The sequence below is a fragment of the Bos indicus genome, chromosome 24 (genome assembly GCF_029378745.1).
Source record: "Bos indicus isolate NIAB-ARS_2022 breed Sahiwal x Tharparkar chromosome 24, NIAB-ARS_B.indTharparkar_mat_pri_1.0, whole genome shotgun sequence".
Classification (NCBI taxonomy): Eukaryota; Metazoa; Chordata; class Mammalia; order Artiodactyla; family Bovidae; genus Bos; species Bos indicus.
In genome coordinates, this window is record NC_091783.1 from 39,164,855 (window position 1) to 39,184,295 (window position 19,441).

General features: G+C 47.5%; 1 protein-coding gene across 4 annotated transcripts; it reads right to left on the reverse strand.

Moving 5' to 3' along the window:
- Positions 1-4,817: 4,817 nt before the first annotated feature.
- ZBTB14 (zinc finger and BTB domain containing 14) lies at positions 4,818-12,194 on the reverse strand. 4 transcript variants are annotated; one of them, XM_070778889.1, is made up of 3 exons: positions 12,054-12,194; positions 9,442-9,709; positions 4,818-8,061 (listed from the first exon to the last, which is right to left on the reverse strand). In XM_070778889.1, exons 2-3 carry the CDS (start codon positions 9,442-9,444, stop codon positions 6,715-6,717), a joined length of 1,350 nt encoding a protein of 449 aa, XP_070634990.1. In that variant the 5' UTR covers positions 9,445-9,709; positions 12,054-12,194; the 3' UTR covers positions 4,818-6,714. The 4 variants fall into 4 exon arrangements, with proteins under 4 accessions (XP_070634990.1, XP_070634992.1, XP_070634991.1 ...); XM_070778891.1 differs by having other exon boundaries at positions 9,442-9,525; positions 12,054-12,193; XM_070778890.1 differs by lacking the exon at positions 12,054-12,194 and adding an exon at positions 10,049-11,053.
- Between the last annotated feature and the right edge of the window lie 7,247 nt (positions 12,195-19,441).

Here is a 19,441-nt window from a genome sequence, read left to right on the forward strand (position 1 = left end):
TGGAATGATTTTCAGTGGTCACTTTGCCTGCAGTTGGATGTCTTTATTATGGTTCCCATACATTTGGTGGCAATGTGGAGTTAAGTGAGAGAGAAGCAAGCAAATGCTCAAGGTGAAGGGCAGAGAGGAACCTGAGAGTTGTTCTCCCTTCTTTCCTTAACTCCTAACTCAGAATTCAAGACCAGAAGTTCTGTTAAACTAGTTCATTTCCACTTACACAAAAGGCTTTTACATCTGCTGGGGGAACTAATCACCACTAACACCACTACTTGGGAAAATGAATTCTAGGTTCCCAAAGACTTGAGTTCCTGGAGTTGGGAATGGCAATCCACTCTCATATTCTTGCCTGGAGAATCCCCATGGATAAAGGAGCCTGGAGGGCCACAGTCCATGGGGTTGCAAAGAGTCGGACACAACTGAGCGACTCAGCACAGCACACAAAGACTGTTGGGCCTCCCCAGTGGCTCAGCGTAAAGAACTGACCTAATGCAGGAAACACAGGTTTGATCCCTGTGTCGGGAAGATCCTCTGGAGGAGGGCACAGCAACTTAAACCAGTATTCTTGCCTGGAGCATCCCATGGACTCAGGAGTCTGGTGAGCTACAGTCCATGGAGTTGCAGAGTTGGCATGACTGAGTATGCATACACAATGACTGTATGACTGTATGACTAAGTTATAGATAACCTTACACAACATAATCCATGAAGTTGGAAACTACATCAACCAAAATCAATCACTTTCATCATAAACACCACCACTGCTTCTCCCCACCACAGAATAGGAGGAATTTGTTACTATCATCCTGACTTGATAGTGACCTCTGTGATTTTTAACAATTCTGAATTTGTGATCAATTTAATGAGAAGGCAGATTACCTACATTTCAGACTAAAATTCCCTTCCTCAATCATTACCGAAGCCATGCAAGTTGGCATAAAAGCTACCACCAACTACCATCAATGTTTGTCGACATTCTCTTTGAACAAATAGAAAAAAAAAAAAAAGTAGATGGTTTTCATATAATGAAAAAGTAGTTCTAACAGTGGACAGAGAACCCTGCACCTGCTCCACAAGTGAAAGGTAGACTCGGGAACTGATACTTACAATCATGCCCCCAAATGAAAGAAGGAAGCTGTCACATCAGCAAGGCAAGTCTTACCGTATTTACTGCCCAGTAGGACTGTTTGCAGAGAAGGCAATGGCACTCCACTCCAGTACTCTTGCCTGGAAAATCCCATAGACAGGGGAGCCTGGCAGGCTGCAGTCCATGGGGTCGCTAAGAGTCAAGACACAACTGAGCGACTTCACTTTCACTTTTCACTTTCATGCATTGGAGAAGGAAATGGCAACCCACTCCAGTGTTCTTGCCTGGAGAATCCCAGGGATGGGGGAGCCTGGTGGGCTGCCGTCCCTAGGGTCACACAGAGTTGGACACGACTGAAGTGACTTAGCAGTAGCAGAAGCAGGACTGTTTGAGTGTCAGTAAGCTACAAATGAACACAAAACACCCCACTTTCAGACTGGCGACCCTGATCACAGGACTCAAAAAGAAGTGGTAACACACTTCTTGTATGATGCACAGTGAAGTCCACCAGCCACAGGAAGCCAAGGACCCCATCTTGACTGACTTCCCTGGCATCAGTTCCATGGGAGTTTCCCCATGGGACATAATCCTATTATAACATTCATATCCCCAACAATGTGCATGGGAAGCTGCTATCTTCATTTTACATTCTGCACACCTATCAGTAGGGATCATCTCAGATCAATGGTGTCCCAAGCTCTCAGTCTAGCCAAATGGTCCCATTTGTTTTATACCTTGCTAAAAGGCACCAAACCTCAGAGGGCAATCAAAACGACAAACAGCATTTTTTTAAATTAAATGACGTCTGATACTGCTGTAAAGCAGCAGCATACCCACCCAATGCTAGGGGCCATCAGAAAAACCACCAGGGATGTACCCCAAATGCGGCTCCAATTCTGAGTTGCCAGGCTAGAACCAGGCAGACACTTGGATGCTTTGTGGGCTTTAAAAATAAATAAATAAATAAAAAGTGATTCTTTAACGATACTGTTAGAGCTTCAAAGGGCTTCCTTGATGCCTTAGCTGGTAAACAGTCCACCTGCAATGCAGGAGACAAAGGAGATGCAGGTTTGATCCCTGGGTTGGGAAGATCCGCAGGAGGAGGCAACGGCAACCCACCCAGGATTCTTGCCTGGGAAATACCATGGACAGAGGAGCCTGGTGGGGTAGCAGAGTGAGCATGAACATGAGAACTTCAAAAGAATTAAAATGTATCTTAAAAAAATATTAAAGTATCATCTATATTTTCATTCTAATACTTGGAAATACAAAGTAGTAAAGTTGACATTTCTTTCTTTTCCACAGGGATGGTCTTGATCCCTGTCTCCTGTACAACGTCACGAACCTCATTCCATAGTTCATAGCTGTGAAAAGAAGAGAAGCAAAAAGCAAAGGAGAAAGGGAAAGATATAAGCATCTGAATGCAGACTTCCAAAGAATAGCAAGAAGAGATAAGAAAGCCTTCCTCAGTGATCAATGCAAAGAAATAGAGGAAAACAACAGAATGGGAAAGACTAGAGATCTCTTAAAGAAAATTAGAGATACCAAGGGGACGTTTCATGCAAAGATGGGCTCGATAAAGGACAGAAATGGTATGGACCTAACAGAAGCAGAAGATATTAAGAAGAGGTGGCAAGAATACACAGAAGAACTGTACAAAAAAGATCTTCACGACCCAGATAATCACAATGGTGTGATCACTGACCTAGAGCCAGACATCCTGGAATGTGAAGTCAAGTGGGCCTTAGAAAGTATCACTACAAACAAAGCTAGTGGAGGTGATGGAATTCCAGTTGAACTATTTCAAATCCTGAATGATGATGCTGTGAAAGTGCTGCACTCAATATGCCAAAAAATTTGGAAAACTCAGCAGTGGCCACAGGACTGGAAAAGGTCAGTTTTCATTCCAATCCCAAAGAAAGGCAATGCCAAAGAATGCTCAAACTACCACACAATTGCACTCATCTCACATGCTAGTAAAGTAATGCTCAAAAGCCAGGCTTCAGCAATACGTGAACCGTGAACTTCCTGATGTTCAAGCTGGTTTTAGAAAGGGCAGAGGAACCAGAGATCAAATTGCCAATATCCACTGGATCATGAAGAAAGCAAGAGAGTTCCAGAAAAACATCTATCTCTGCTTTATTGACTATGCCAAAGCCTTTGACTGTGTGGATCACAATAAACTGTGGAAAATTCTGAAAGAGATGGGAATACCAGACCACCTGACCTGCCTCTTGAGAAACCTATATGCAGGTCAGGAAGCAACAGTTAGAACTGGACATGGAACAACAGACTGATTCCAAATAGGAAAAGGTGTACATCAAGGCTGTATATTGTCACCCTGCTTATTTAACTTATATGCAGAGTACATCATGAGAAACGCTGGACTGGAAGAAACACAAGCTGGAATCAAGATTGCCGGGAGAAATATCAATAACCTCAGATATGCAGATGACACCACCCTTATGGCAGAAAGTGAAGAGGAACTCAAAAGCCTCTTGATGAAAGTGAAAATGGAGAGTGAAAAAGTTGGCTTAAAGCTCAACATTCAAAAAACGAAGACCATGGCATCCGGTCCCATCACTTCATGGGAAATAGATAGGGAAACAGTGGAAACAGTGTCAGACTTTATTTTTCTGGGCTCCAAAATCACTACAGATGGTGACTGCAGCCATGAAATTAAAAGACACTTACTCCTTGGAAGGAAAGTTATGACCAACCTAGATAGCATATTCAAAAGCAGAGACATTACTTTGCCAACAAAGGTCCGTCTAGTCAAGGGTATGGTTTTTCCTGTGGTCATGTATGGATGTGAGAGTTGGACTGTGAAGAAGGCTGAGGGCCGAAGAATTGATGCTTTTGAACTATGGTGTTGGAGAAGACTCTTGAGAGTCCCTTGGACTGCAAGGAGATCCAACCAGTCCATTCTGAAGGAGATCAGCCCTGGGATTTCTTTGGAGGGAATGATGCTAAAGCTGAAACTGCACTACTTTGGCCACCTCATGCGAAGAGTTGACTCATTGGAAAAGACTCTGATGCTGGGAGGGATTGGGGGCAGGAGGAGAAGGGGACAACAGAGGATGAGATGGCTGGATGGCATCACTGACTCGATGGACATGAGTCTGAGTGAACTCCGGGAGTTGGTGATGGACAGGGAGGCCTGGCGTGCTACGATTCATGGGGTCGCGAAGAGTCGGACACGACTGAGCCACTGAACTGAACTGAACGTTGACACTGGCATTTCCTTCCTTCTCACAAGGCAGATTCAGCGTAAGCATGTTTCAGAAGTAACTCGCTGTGCAGGGAGGTACCCTAGAACTGCTGGACACGAGGGCTTCATCATCCACAGGACACTATAGCCAGCTAGGTGGGAGAGAGGCAGGCTTCATGACCAGGAGACAGGAGAGCTGCCATGTCACAACCTCGCTGCCCAGAACACAACAAAAACATGCACCCTAAACACAGATGAACCCAGCGCTGGTGGTGGAAATCACAACACAAATATATTTCTCATGCAAAATAGGACCAATGACACATATTTACACGATGCAAATAAAGTGCTGAAAGCGCTTTCTTTTGGGGACACCACTGTGATTATGTGGTTTCAGTGAAGGTCAATGCTACATGGGGAACTTGCAACTCTGTATAACCAAGATGAAGACAGTATAGAAAATGCACTTGGGTAGAAACCTGGGTGTGTGACAGGCTGCTAGGAAAAAAACAAAAACAGGAATGACAGAAGTATATTTTCTTTTATATACAAAAACAAAGGCCCCAGGTATGATTTGCTGAAGTAGCCATCCACAAGATGTTAAATACTTTTCCTTTGCTTTGGTTAAAACAGTCTAGGAACAGCAATCGGTTCCCCTTCTATGAAGAGCATATAAATACAGCGACACAACTGCTTTTAGGAGAAAATAAACAACATATAAGAAAAGAAATTAAATTAGTTTTAAACTAAACATTTACCAATAAATAAGATTCTTAAAAAGGTAACATCTTCATCCTACAATCATGGGCATAACATATACACCAGTTTAAAAAATAAACTTTCTCTCACAATAATAATTACAGGTGTTAATGCAACAAGCTAGGAAATGAAATTACTTTAATGTATCTTAAGAAAAAAAAACCCTAGCAACCAAAAATAAATTTTAAAAATCAACATTTTTTGAAAATGGTACATTCTAAAAGAACTAATTTTTTATTACAGAACATAATTCAAACTATTGTTGGTATTTCAATGTATTCCTAAAGAAATACATTCTTTAGGAATTCGTACACCAGAATTGGAACAGCACTTATAATTCAGTTTACGGCTATGAAAAGGCAATCATCTTCCACTTAAAACTTTAATCAGTGATGAAATATACTTCAAGAACATAAACATTTGGTCTGACAATCTTTAATATTGGTTAAAAACAGACTGATGTTTGTTGCTGATGGAGATATCGTTAATCCCATGTGCAAAAAAAGTGCAGCTGTCTATTTGTACTTGAGATACATAAGACCAACGCTTCTGTACTATTTACACAGGTAAAAGATTTTAAACATAATGATTTCAGGAAGGACACTGCATCTTCTTTATGGATAATCACATGATGCCGAGAGCCCAAAAGCTTGATGACACTCTTTAAGTTACACAAACGTACCCGAAGAGGTATACCTGTTCTTGGCCTAATTTTGATCCTAAACAAAAATCCAATTTCAAAATCAGGAATTATTTTGATCTAGGAAATCTTGGACTTGTTGCAAATATGCAAACCTTGTCTCTGAGAGCCAGGTTCCTACACTTCCTTTTCTAACCCTCTCAGCACTGGTCAGCCCATAAACCCCATCAGCTGCAGAGTAGCAATACCCCAAACAAGAGTGAAAAAACTCAGCCCTCAAACGACTGACATGCCTTCAGGTCATGTGACATCTTTAGGGGCACGTGCGGGCAATCAAAAAGGATGAAGAAACACTTCAGCAAAGCAACCATTATTTGTCCACAAAAACCATGAAAAACAGTGATAGAAAATTAACAAACCAAATATATAAATCTGACACCATTTTGCATTTCCGGAACTTGTTTTCCTATCTGTGCACGCAGGGTTCTTGGTCAACCACCCACCCGTATTTCCTGCGTCTACACGAAGTACTTTTACTAAAGTTCTTAAAAATGTCGCTGTGACCTGTAAGTCACACAGAACGGTGATGGTCAGGAAATCAGTCCACTCAATTATCACTCTGTGCGGTGCTCTTCCTGGTGCAGCAGGCGGAGAGGGGGACTTTTAAAAAGGGACAGAAGTCTCTCACTTCTGAACTGGGCCCAGGAGTTCTCAAATTAAAATCAGAAATCATAAAAAAAAAGGTGGGGGGGGGGCGGGCGGGGGCCGGGTGCTTACTGGCAACATTAATACAACACACCAGACGGGACAGTGAAACAGTTTGGTCAGAAGCAAGGAACGGTTATTTCCTTGCAAAGTTTTTGAAACACCCAACCAAGCACTGCCTTATGTCCAGCGAGTACAAGTTCTCAGTAAGTTTCCAACGAAACGTGGCGGCTGGCGTTCATGGCTCGGGATGCGGGATGCGGATAAAGGATGCTGAGCATCCCTGGCGCGCGTGCGCATCCCGGTCCCCCACCTCTAGCTGCAGGCGATGGTCTCCAGCTGCTGCTCGGCCTCCGCAGCCATGGCCGCCGCCTGCAGCTGCTCGGTCTCGCTCTGCATGGCGCTAGGGGTGACCTGCTTGCGCTCGCTGTGCATGTTGTTCTCGTGCCGCTTCAGGTCGGACGCCTTGGCGAAGGCCTTGGTGCAGGAGCCGCACACAAAGGGCTTCTCGCCGCGGTGACGGCGCTCGTGGTCCTTGAGGTGGGACTTGTGCTTGAAGGCCTTGTCGCACATATGGCAGGCAAAGGGCCGCTCGTTGCTGTGCACCCGCTCATGCTTCTTCAAGTCCGGGGCGCGGATGAACGACTTGCCACACACCTCGCAGCTGTAGGGCTTGTAGCCCGTGTGGATCTTCAGGTGCTCCTTCAGATGGGCCTGCGTGGTGAAGCCCTTGGTGCACATCTCGCACACGAAGGGCCGGTCGGCCGTGTGCAGCTTCTCGTGCTTCCTCAGCCGACCCTCGTCTGAAAACGTCTTCCCACACGCCTGGCAGGCGATCTGCTCCCGGTGGTGCCCGTACAGCAGATACTCGAACTTCATGTCGCTGGCCGCCGTGGTCCAGCCTGGGGTCTGCTCATCCTTCACTTCGCTCATCCCATCGTTAAATGCTAAGGCCTGAGGGGTCTGGGACCCCAGGTCCTTGGACTCGGGGGTCTCCATGGACTCTACCTCCTGGCCGTAGCAGTTGACCTTCCGTACCTCCTCGCTGCCCAGCTCTTTCAGGATGGCCTCCTGCACCCTGAGCGTCGTCGTGGGCGACTTGCCGTCTTCCTGACTCGGGGGGGTGCCTTCTACCGTGTCATCCGAGGGGCTGTCGTCCTGGTCTCCGATTTCCTCCACGTCGTCATCCTGAGGGTCGGCAGCATCCCCAATGGGGCGGTTGATCTTCAGGCAGTACTTGCTTTTCGACTGACCGTTGTTTTCGTCCGGGCTGGACACGTCCCGCTTCTGAGAGCAGAGTTTATCCAGGAACCGGATGCCGAGAATCTGACCGGATGACATCATTAAGTTAACATCTTCTTTTTTCACGGAGATCTTTGCCGTGTACATGTAATTCAGGACCTCTTCAAATATATCGGAACGGAGGAAATCTATTTCTATTACTGAGGAACTATCTACCTCCAGTTTCTTGAAAAGCTTTTTAAAGTAGGTGCTGCAGGCAGCAAGAACGCACCTGTGCGCTCGGAACTTCACATCCTCGACCACGATCGCGATGTCGCAAAATTCTCCTTCCAAGCGTTGCTCGTTGAGTGTTTTCAGAAACAGAGTTTTATGATCATCGTCATTATATTTAATGGTTTCAGACATACTGATGAAAAACTCCTACAAGAAAATGTTTATAAAGAAAAAGAATTTTGGTCATTATGGACACTACTTTTCCATATAAAAATTTCAGGGAGATTTCATTTTCTGACCACTTTCCAGTCCCTAACAATTTCAGAAAGTCACTGTCAGGACGGGTTCAAGAATAGGAGGAGAAAAGACAGATCCAAATTTAGGGATTTCCACACTGTTCCTTCTACTTATCTTCACCGTACTCAGCGTATGCTTACTCATAATAACAACAACTCCTACTGGGCACGCAATACCTGCCTGGCATTGTGCTACGCACTTTTCATGTTTTCACAAAGGCACTGATCCAATGACCTTGAGAGATAGGCATTGTTATTACCCCACTTTACCAATAAACTGAGGAACCTGCCCAATATTCTAACTATTTAGTGGACCGTCAGGGCTCTGCTGCTGCTGCTAAGTCGCTTCAGTCATGTCCGACTCTGTGCGACCCCACAGACGGAAGCCCACCAGGCTCCCTCGTCCCTGGGATTCTCCAGGCAAGAACACTGGAGTGGGTTGCCATCTCCTTCTCCAATGCATGGAAGTGAAAAGTGAAAGTGAAGTCGATCAGTTGTGTCCGACTCGTAGCGACCCCATGAACTGCAGCCCACCAGGCCCCTCCGTCCATGGGATTTTCCAGGCAAGAGTACTGCAGTGGGTTGCCATTGCCTTCTCTAGCAAATCCAGACACTCTAGCTCCAAAACCAGTGCTTCCTGATAACTAGAGGTAATAATGACAACTCAGCTTCAAGGTTTAAGAAAACCGTTTGGCAAGTATCCGCCAGTGCCGTCTGCTGTGTCTAATTTCATGCCGAGGAAGACTCAGTACAATAACTAGCAGCTCTCGAGGTTCTGCTTCCTTGACGCAAGAGACAGATCACTCCTGCAGACCCAGGGAGGGGAATCATTTCCAGAACACTCCATTCAGGGTTGTCCTCTAGTCTTCACACCAGTGTTGGGCCACTTCTGAACAAGGGGCAAGGTTTAATAGGACCCTCAGAGAATCAGATGACATTTGGGAAGACAGTGACAAGCAGCTTCATTCCCCCTGGATGCCAGTCTATCTGTCATCCAGATCAAAGTGTCATCAGACCTGGATGCACTTGACAAGTGCGCTGGGGGTTTTATGAGAAAAAGAAATGGAGAACTGGCACAGAAGACATCTGCCACGTGTTAAAGGAGTGATCTTTTTTAAACTAATGTGTCCTAGGTGTTTCTTTTCAAAAACCTTGCTTTTCTTTTATTCAACCAAGCATAAGTATGAGGAAAATACCTAGTCCCCTAAAGAATGCTAGTACATAACTGAGAGACATTTTAAAGCTGACACCAATAAGATTCTAAAGACTTAATATGCAAAGTCATAGTTACCATGAACAACTCAGGCTATTATCTTAATGCTTTAAACACCAAAATCTTCGGATCAGAATAACTCTGATCAGGGGCACGCCAGTCCTACAAGAGAAAAGGACATACAAGAGTGAAGTTGGCTCTTTCCCTATCCCCAGTTGTAAACAAGAATGTTTTCAAAAATTGATTTTTAAAAAGAAACTTTCCTTTTTTGTCCTGTCACTGGCACCTGTACCCATTTTCAGGTTGGGAACAAAGAGGAGGGTGGCTGGCAGCGTCGGGTTCAGCTCTGAACAGATATGAAGGAGAAAAGGTAAGGGCTGGAGTACTGGCAGCCTGGAGGGGGTGTGCAACGGGAATGGGAAGGACGGGCTGGGGAACCACTAAGGGAGTTCCCCTCACTAAGCCTCTGTCTATATGTGCAAGGATGCACAGATAAAGTGAAAGCTGGTAAGTACCTCGTTCCCCTACCATTTCCTGCTGGATACATAGCCTTCCAAATTTTTTTCTGCTTGGCTTATATAAACATAGACTATATATTTTTTACATCGATAAATATAGACAAAGTTAAGAAAAGTACATATACTCAACAGTTAACAGTGGGGGAGAGGGAACAGTAGCTGTTTACTTCTATCCACTCTTCCGTATGATGTAGTATGCTGCTGTTGCTAAGTCGCTTCAGTTGTGTCCGACTCTGTGCAACCCCATAGACGGCAGCCCACCAGGCTCCCTCGTCCCTGGGATTCTCCAGGCAAGAACACTGGAGTGGCTCCCATTTCCTTCTCCAATGCATGGAAGTGGAAAGTGAAGTCCCTCAGTCGTGTCTGACCCTCAGCGACCCCATGGACTGTAGCCTTCCAGGGTCCTCCATCCATGGGATTTTCCAGGCAAGACTACGGGAGTGGGGTGACATTGCCTTCTCCGATGATGCAGTATATAGTTACTTAAATCACTCTGGTTTTGAAGCTTGCACTAGATAACTCCAGGTGTGTCTGCCTCTATCCCTACAGGGAAGCTCAAAGGATTCTTTATTTTTTCCAGTTTAAACTCCATTTTACAGACCAACATTCTGAAAAACATCAAGCCTTCTCTACTGAACGGTGACCACACAAACTTGAGAATGGCAGAACCAGAGTCCTGAAAACCCTCTACAGAAAAGCAAAAACATCATAAAGCTGCCTAAAGTGGCAGGTTGTTTTCTTACTTGCCAAGTGCGAGGACTGGGCAGAATGATTTCTAAGGGTGCACCCTAGCCTGAGGCCACCCCCAAGGGAAGGCAGCCTTCCTACCAGGTTACTTCCTACAGTCGCTCTCTCTGGAGCTTGTGGGATAAAGGTGCATGGACCAGGTACAGGAGAGGCGTACAGTACCCATGGCAACGTACTTAGATTTTTTTTTTTTAAGCCTATGTGTTATTTGGTCCCACTCTATCTCTCCATATCTCCATTTTCCCCCTCTGTTGAGATGTTCCCATTGCTAAGTTCAGGTGAGTCAAACGGGAAGATCCCCGTTGCCAGTATCCCTACAGGTGGAGGGCAAGATGCCGCTCCAACCACACCTCCTGGACGAAGCTGCCCCTGCATGTCGCTTCTCCAAAGCGCCGGCGCGGGGGCCCCCGCTAAGCCGAACCTACAGAAGCCGCGGCGACCAGCCGGCCGCCTCCCCGACCCCGGGGCCGCCGCGACAATGGCGGCGGCACCACTTCCCGGTCGAGAGCTCGCCGCTTCTGGATGGGAAGGCAGCAGGGAACCGAGCGCAGGACCCGGGCAGCCTCCGGAACCTCTCCGAGCCTCGCTCCCATCCAGCTCGGCCCGGGAGGTGGGGGACGGGATCCAGCGGCTGGCATTCCTTCCCGAACAAAAGCTCCCGCCCGGAAAGCCGGGCGGAGCACCAGCCGTTTTCCCTTTTAGAATCGGGCTCTTCGGCGCGGGCTAGGGCCGCGACTCCGAGCGCGAGAGGGAGGACCCACGGCGGCCCCGGCGGCGGGGATCGGGAGCGGGCGTGCGGCCGGGCTCCGCAGCCCCGCGACGCGCCGCGCCGCGCCCCGCTCCGCCCGCGAGCCCGGAGCTCGCGCCCCGCGCACTCCCCGGCCGGCTCGCGCCGGGCCCTCCCCCGCCCTCCCGCGGCCGGGGGCGGGGGCGGCGCGCGGCCGGCTTCCCGAGCTCCGCGGGCGCTCCCGGGAGTGCGAGCGCGGGGGTCCTGGCCCCCTCCTCCGCGGGCTGCTGGGGGGCGGCGCGGCGGGGCCCGCGGCGCGGAGGGGCGGCGCCCGGCGGGCCGCGCTCGGCGCCGGGCTCCGGGCCGTCCCCACCCCCACCGCGGTGCACTGCGGCGGTGCGAGCGGGGGCGGCCATAAACTCCGCCGCCGAGGCTCGGCGAGCGCGCGCGCGGGGCAGCCACCGTCGCCGCCTGGCCGCTGCCCGAGCCCGCTCGCCGGCCTGCGCGGCCCCCGGAGCGCCCCGGCCCCACGCCCGGCCCCGCTCGCGCCGCGCCGCCGGGGCCGCCCGCACCTCCTGGAGCTGACGGGTGCCCCCGAGCGCGGCGAGAACGCGCTTCTTCCGGGCAGCCCCGCCGCGCCCGCCGCCCCCGCCTCGCGGCCGGCCCGGGCCCCTTCCGCACCCCCGGCCCGCGCTTACCTGCAGCCTGGCACAGCCACAGACACTCGCCGTGGGCTCCCCGCGCTCGCTGCACGCAGGCCGGGGACGGGATGGACGCGGGGCGCGGGGGCACGGTGGGTGGCAGTGTGTTTTGGATTTTTTTTTTTTTTTTGGAGTTTGGGGAGGGGGCGGGGTGGGGGGGAAATCGTGCACGTCCCTGATGGTAGCAGCCCTCCTCCTGCACGAGCACAGAATGTCTAGCCGGCCGCGAACACCCCCACCGGCACCCCCCCTTCCCGTGCATGCGCGGTGCGGGCCAGGGGGAAGGCGCGCCGCCGGCTTGCGCAGGCACGGAACACGACCGGGCCTCTAAATGGGCAAGCGGGGAAAGGGTTAATCCGGGACCTTGAGACGCTTTCGTTGGAGTCTACGGGGCCGCCCCCGGAGGGCCCTGGCCTGCGCACGCGCGCGCACGCGCGCGGGTTGGGGCGCGCGGAGCCCGCGCGCGGGAGAAGGGGGTGGGCGGGACCGGGGCGGAGCTTAAGAGCGGAGGAGCGAATGCACGAGCGCCGCTCTCGGGCACCCGCCCCGCCTGCCGCTCCCGCCTCCCGCTCGGACTCCCGAGCTCCCGCCCGCGCCCTGCGCCGGCGCCGGCGCGGCACCGGGGACGCGGGAGCCCGGCGCTCCCGTGCGTGTGCATGTGCGTGGGCAGTGCCGCCCTCGGGCGCGCGCAGGCCGGGCGCCGCGGCTGCGGGGCTCGCCCGCGAGTTCCGGACGGGCGTTCCGGGCACCCTGTCTTCCGCGCTCGCCGGAGACTGCGAGACGCGCGCTCGCGGGCGTTGGGTCTTAGCGGGCATCGCCGCCGCATTTTGTCTATGGGCGAGTTATAGGAGCTCAGTAAGCGTTTGTAGAAGAGATGCAAAGGTGACAGCTTTTCATTTGGACTGTAAGGGGCGATCCCGATCCCAGGGAGGCAAGGGATCATACACACACGCATACCCAACAGCCCCAAAGCTCGGGAGCCAGTCAGGGACGCGCCCACGCTGCCGCATCTCCCCGGAAACTCGCAAGGAAAAGTCTCGGGGCTGGAGGCCGAATAGCCCATCCCTGGCGGTGGAGCCCCTGGGTTCGGGTTCTATTGCAGCTTCCTCGGAGAACTCTGATAACTCAGCGCCGTTCCTACATCCCTGTTGAGCAGAGTAACGACTCCTGTGCTGTGGGAGCATCATCGCTCCCATGCGGTGACGGTCCTGGCGAGTCCCTCCCGCTTCCCCGTTTTCTGCTCATCTACGCACAGGAAGCTGGACGCCGCTGCGGCTCCCTCGCGTCACTTGTGCAGCTTTATCACACTTGTTTTAACAGCGTTTCGCCAAAACATTCGTATTTCACATCTAAAAATTAGAGCAGGACCATCCTTGTGGGCTTGTGCGATAATTACAAAAATTAACGCTTGTAACGGGTCCATAATACACCTTGAAGAAATTATATTATGATTGTGTTAAATTCCAAAGAAATTCTGTTCGTCCCGAGGTGATTTGTAGTACTAACTGATGTCGGTTTCAACGTTTCCAAAAGTGCTTTTTATACACATCCTTTTTGATGTTCACAAAAGCCTGAGGGTCTACTGAATGAAGCGAGGTAGAATAGACCAGTTCTAAAGTCAGACATACTCAGCTCAAATAGTGGGTATATGATTTAGCTTCCCTAAACCTCACTTCTTGTTCTCTGATAAGAGCAGGAAATTGTGAGGATTATATGGAGTAATGCTCAATTAAGTGATTAGCTCAAATACTAGCACGATGGTGTTAAGTGACCTGCCAAGTCTGTCTGTTTAGTGGGTTTCAGTGGCAAGAACAGAACCAGAACCATCAGGGGTCAGGCCCACACTTCATCCCTAGGTGGCCCACGTCCCCTCTGATGCCAGGCTGGGCCTGATTATTCTTATATGTTTGTTGAGTCGCTAAGTGGTGTCCTTTGCAACCCCAGACTGTAGCCCACCAGGCTTCTCTGTCCATGGGATTTCCCAAAGCTTTTAAGGTTATATTTCAATCTTGTCTGTGTTTTTATAGGGGGATAATAATAGCAGTATATCATAGGAGTATGTTATCAAGCGATAAAGCTGTCATTTCATAGAGCAGTGTGTGGGCATAGCTCTCTTAGTTACGGTTCATCGTTCGATGCAAACACTCCCTGCATACCGCTTAATTGCATAGCTTTATATACTCATTCTGCATATATTGGTTACCTATCTACTATGTAAAGACTGTCTCTTGGCATATGGCTAGGTAAAGTCTTTCAGGATTTGGCTAATCTGATCCAATTAAAATGGCTCAGAAGAGTTGTTGAGCAGCAGAATGCAGTTCTCAAGTGACAGATCCTTGACATCTTGATTTTGTATGAATTATTCCTCTTTTTCATTTGCTTTTTTGTGCTCATCGCCTGGGCTCTGACCGACTGTCCCTTGCTCCATGGGAATCATGGGGTGAGTGTAAACGAAAGAGGAAATTCCGTGGGCTGGAGGAGGGAGGAGGGGAAGCTACAAAGGAAGGGCTTGACCCAGACCCGGCACCTCGCCTTACACAGCAGCCTTACCTCGGTGCCACCCAGCATCCCTTAGGCCCTCCATAAATACGGGCTGACAGGTAAGTGACGACTCACACAGTACTGTGCGGAGTTACAAGGACACGCTGTGGGGTTGATGTGGGCTCAGGAGCTTTCTGAAACTCACAGATCTGAGGCCCTTGAAGGAAGTCTTCTGCCTCTCCTGCTCCAAATGCTGTCACTCTGTGGGACTCTCAAGCCAACAACTATGCTGGGAACACACTGTTCCTCCCCCTAGGGTGCTCATGGCTGCCTCCTAATTGGAACCTGCTTGTAAGGCGGGGACCTCCCTGGTGGTCTAGTTAAGAATCTGCCTGCCAATGCAGGGGACATGGGTTTGATCTCTGGTCTGGGAAGTCAACTAAGCCCTGTGCCCCAACTACTGAGCCTGTGTCTAGAGCCCGGGAGCTGCAACTACTGAACGCATACATTCTGAACCCATACAAAGCCTGCATTCTGGATCCTGGGCTCTGCAACAAGAGACACCACCGCAGTGAGAAACCTGTACACCACAACGAAGACCCAGTATACCTGAGAATAAATAAATAAATAAAAATCTAAAAAAAATTAATTGTAAGGCAGGAGTCTGGGGCGCCAGGGCCTAGAGTGGCTTTGGAATGGCCCCTGAGGGACATGGGTGATGTTAGATCATTTGCATGGAGTTGATGTCTTTATCACACTGACCTTGGGCCCTCTGATCAGTGGAAGATATGCAGAAAAGTGGGCACATGTGTTCTGAACAGAGGCTTTGAGAAGCAGCTTATGTTCCTCTCTTTCGCCTGGGTTTGTGCGGTCTTCCGTGAGGACTGGGCCTAGGTTGCCACTGTCTCGTCTGCCTGGGCCCTCAAATGACAAGCAGGCCTCAGAGAAGGAAGCTGACCTGAAACCCAAGCCCTGCCAAGCCCAGGCAGGCGACAGCTCATCCACAAATTCGTGAGTGAGAAAGAAATGCTTGCTTCTTTAGGCGCCGGAAGGCTGTGTTTTATGCTTTGTCATTGCAGCCAAACGTAAAACACCTGCGCGAGGAACAGTGTCCCACCAAGTGCCAGGAGCACTCTCCCCTTGCTGCTCTGAAAACGCTGGACATGGTACATGAACAGGAAGCAGACTTAATCCAGGACGATGCGGAGGTAGGGAAACACACATTCAAACATGATCACATGAGTAATTTTACAACTGCACATTCTGATAATGCTACTAATAAAAAGGTACAAAGCTCAGAGTGTCATGAAACAGAGGAACTCATTCTGGTTGCGAACTCAGTGAAAGCTTCTTCGAAGATGGATATTTGAGACCAGAAGAGTGAGGGAAGACAGGCATCTTTGGGGTTGGGGGCTAGCATTTCAGGCAGACAGGGAATAGCATGAAGGAAAAGATGGAAGGGACTTGGTGGGTTGAGGCTCTAGGAGAGGACAGAGTGACCAAAGCTCAGTGGGCATGAGACAGGTCAGTGGAATAGCGGAGCTCAGCACATCTGGGGCTTTGCAGTCCATAGTGAGGGCTGTGCACAGTGAGTGCCATCAGAGGGTAAACTAACATTTACTTGGGTAAATATATTAATCTTATAACTAGGGTAAATGCACGCTATGGAAAGCAGATATAGACTTTGAATTTCAAATACCTCCAATGGTGTGACTGCTCATGTAAAACTTTTCTCATAGTTCAGGTTATGGGAAATGATTTTTTGACACCAGCAACTGAAATCCTATCTTTCTTTATCTAGGAAAAAAGTTAATAATTCACTCATGAAATTTTACTTTCAAATGAAATACATTCATCACACTATCCTAAGAAAAGACTCTGATCAAACTTCCATTTGAATGACTATATGAGGACTTAACAACAGCACTGAAATGAAATGAGTGAAAATGCTGAATTAGCGGAGATACAAAACACTACTCTGTTTGTGGATCAAGAGAAGAAACTTGTTATTAATAGAGAGCAACAATAGAAATACTATATACTATCTGGAAATCAAATAAAAGGAAAGCTAATTACTAATGAGATTCACATTTACAGAATACACATTTACAGAACATTATCCTTAGAATTATGTTCCCATGAGGTTTTCACTGGAGTTACTGTATAAACACTTAAATGATAGCAATGAAACCAAAAGAGAAAAAGCTCAAACTCATTTTAGAAGAAAGATCAAAAATTATTATTGCTGTGTTTCTGGATGATTTCAGGGTCTTTTTAAGAACAAAAATACCTTAATTATACTACCTAGAAATAGAATAAAATGGAAGCAATTAATTGATAAGATTCACATTTAAAGGATCTACAGTTATAAAACATTATTCTAAGAATTCTAATTATATCAGGCTTCCACTTGAACCACTGTATTATCTCTTAATTAACAGCAATAAAAGTAATGGACAAAAAAAGTTTTCTTCAGTAGAAAGAAATATAGTTGCTATATAGTTCTGTATCTTCAGAAATACGCTTATTGGAAGATGCGTCTGCTTACAAGATACTTCACTCTTGTTTTCCAGCTTTGTAGATACAAGATTTAATTGAGCCCTTGCTATGGACATTTCTTGTTGCCCATTTTGGTTATGCTGGGCCAGGGAATTCCCTTGGTGAAGTGAATTTCTGGGGAGGTTTATTCTCATATTCGAGAGAATGAGAAGAACAGGGTATCCTGAGGAACTGCCTCTTGGAACTTCTCTGTCATACCTGACCTCTAAAGAGAGAACCTAAGCTAACAGCAACCTTTCAGGTGGGAGGGGTGAATCAAAAAAGTTCCAAACATCTTCCAAGGTAAGGAGCACAAGGACAAGCTTTACTTTGCCCATGGGGAAAAACTGTTGAACAAAGATGGATTGGCTGCTACCATATGACCCTGCAATCCCACTCCTGGGCATATACCCAGAGAAAATCATGGCCCCAAAAGACACATGCACCCCAGTGTTCACTGAAGCACTATTTACAATAGCCAAGACACAGAAGCAACCTAAATGTCCATCAACAGAGAATGGATAAAGAAGATGTGCTACATGTATACAATGGAATATTACTCAGCCATTAAAAAGAATGAAGCAATGCCATTTATAGCAACAGGGATGGACCTAGAGAATGTCAAACTGAGTGAAGTCAGGCAGACAGAAAGAGAAATATTATATGACATTCCTTATATGTGGAATCTAAAAAGAAATGATACAAAGGAACTTACTTACAAAACAGAAAGAGACTCACAGACTTAGAAAACAAACTTATGGTTGCTGGGGGGAAGGGATAGTTAGGGACTTTGGGAAGGTCACGTACACACTGCTATATTCAAAATGGATAACCAACAAAGACCTATTGTACAGCACATGGAACTCTGCTCAATGTTATGTGGCAGCCTGGATGGGAGGGGAGTTTGGGGGAAAATGGGTTCTTGTATATGTATGGCTGAGTCCCTTTGCTGTTCACCTGAAACCACAACATTGTTAATCAGCTATACCCCAGTACAAAATGTTTTTGATGTTAAAAAAAAGATGGAGTTGGCTGAATGAAAGGATCCTTCCCCTATAGGCTTGAACTTGGTGGGGAATCTGGTCTACCCTGGGTAGACCTTCACACCAAGACAGACTTTGTCTTCCTCCTCTTGAAGCTGGTCATCCAGAGGATGCTCTCATGGTTCTCTTGGGTTAACATTAGAGGAAGCTGGGTGAAAGGTTTATAGGAACACTTTATATTTTTGATAACTTCTGTATATATATTATTATGTCAAAACAAAAAGATTCTCTGTGTAGGTAATTATTTTTCTCTGGTTTCTTTCAAGACTTTTTCCTTGTTTTAGTTTTCAGCATTTTAATTATGATATTTCTGGGGATGCATTTTATTAAGATTATCTTATTTGGGATTTACTGAGCTTCTTGAATCTGCAGGTTTATATATTTCTCTAACTGGGAGAACTTTTCAGCCATTATTTCTTCACATTTTTTTTTCAGCATCACATTCTTTCTCTTCTGAGATTCTAATGATAGAGACATTGGATTAAAATTTTTTTTTCTCTTAGGATTATAAGGCTTCTCATTTTTAAAAATATTTGTTGCCCTCTTGCTCAGACTGAATAATCTCTATTGCTCTCTCAAGTTAACTGATTTGCCCTTTTTCACCTCCAATCTGCTAGTTAGCCGACTCAGTGAGATTTTTCATTTCAGTTGTCTATTTCAGTCTAAAATTTACGTTTTTTTCTTTTAGTCTTCTATTTCTTTTCTGAGACTTTCTAGTTTTGTATTTAAGAGTGTTCCTAATTGTTTGTTGGAGAATTTTAATAAAACTGCTTCTAAGTCTTTGTTACATAATTCCAACATCTTTGTCATCTCACTTTTACTTTCTGTTGACTGTCTTTTTAGAAGTGAATTGAGATTTCCTGGGTCTTTTCACACAGAGTAATTTTGAACTGATTTTAAATACTATGTTATAAGACTCTGGGCCATGTGAAATCCTATGGGAAAATGTTGATTTCTTTTTCTTTAACTTTTAGCAGACAATCAGCTAGGTTACATTCTGGTCAGTCTTTAACATAGGCTCAGAGGGCTCTTGCTTGGTATTGTGTGCTGTGTCCTCAGTCAGTGTCTGACTCTCTGAGACCCCTTGGACTGTGGCCTGCCAGACTCCTCTGTCCATGGAATTTTCTAGGGAAGAATATAGGAGTGGGTTGCCATTTCATACTCCAAGGGATCTTCCCAACCCAGGGCTAGAATCTAGGTCAACCCACATTGTAGGCAGATCCTTTACCATCTGAGCCACCAGGGAAGCCCCCTTGCTTGGTATATTTGGATGCTATTTGGATCTGTCACAAGTGTTCTCATGCATTGGCCAGCATAGGACCT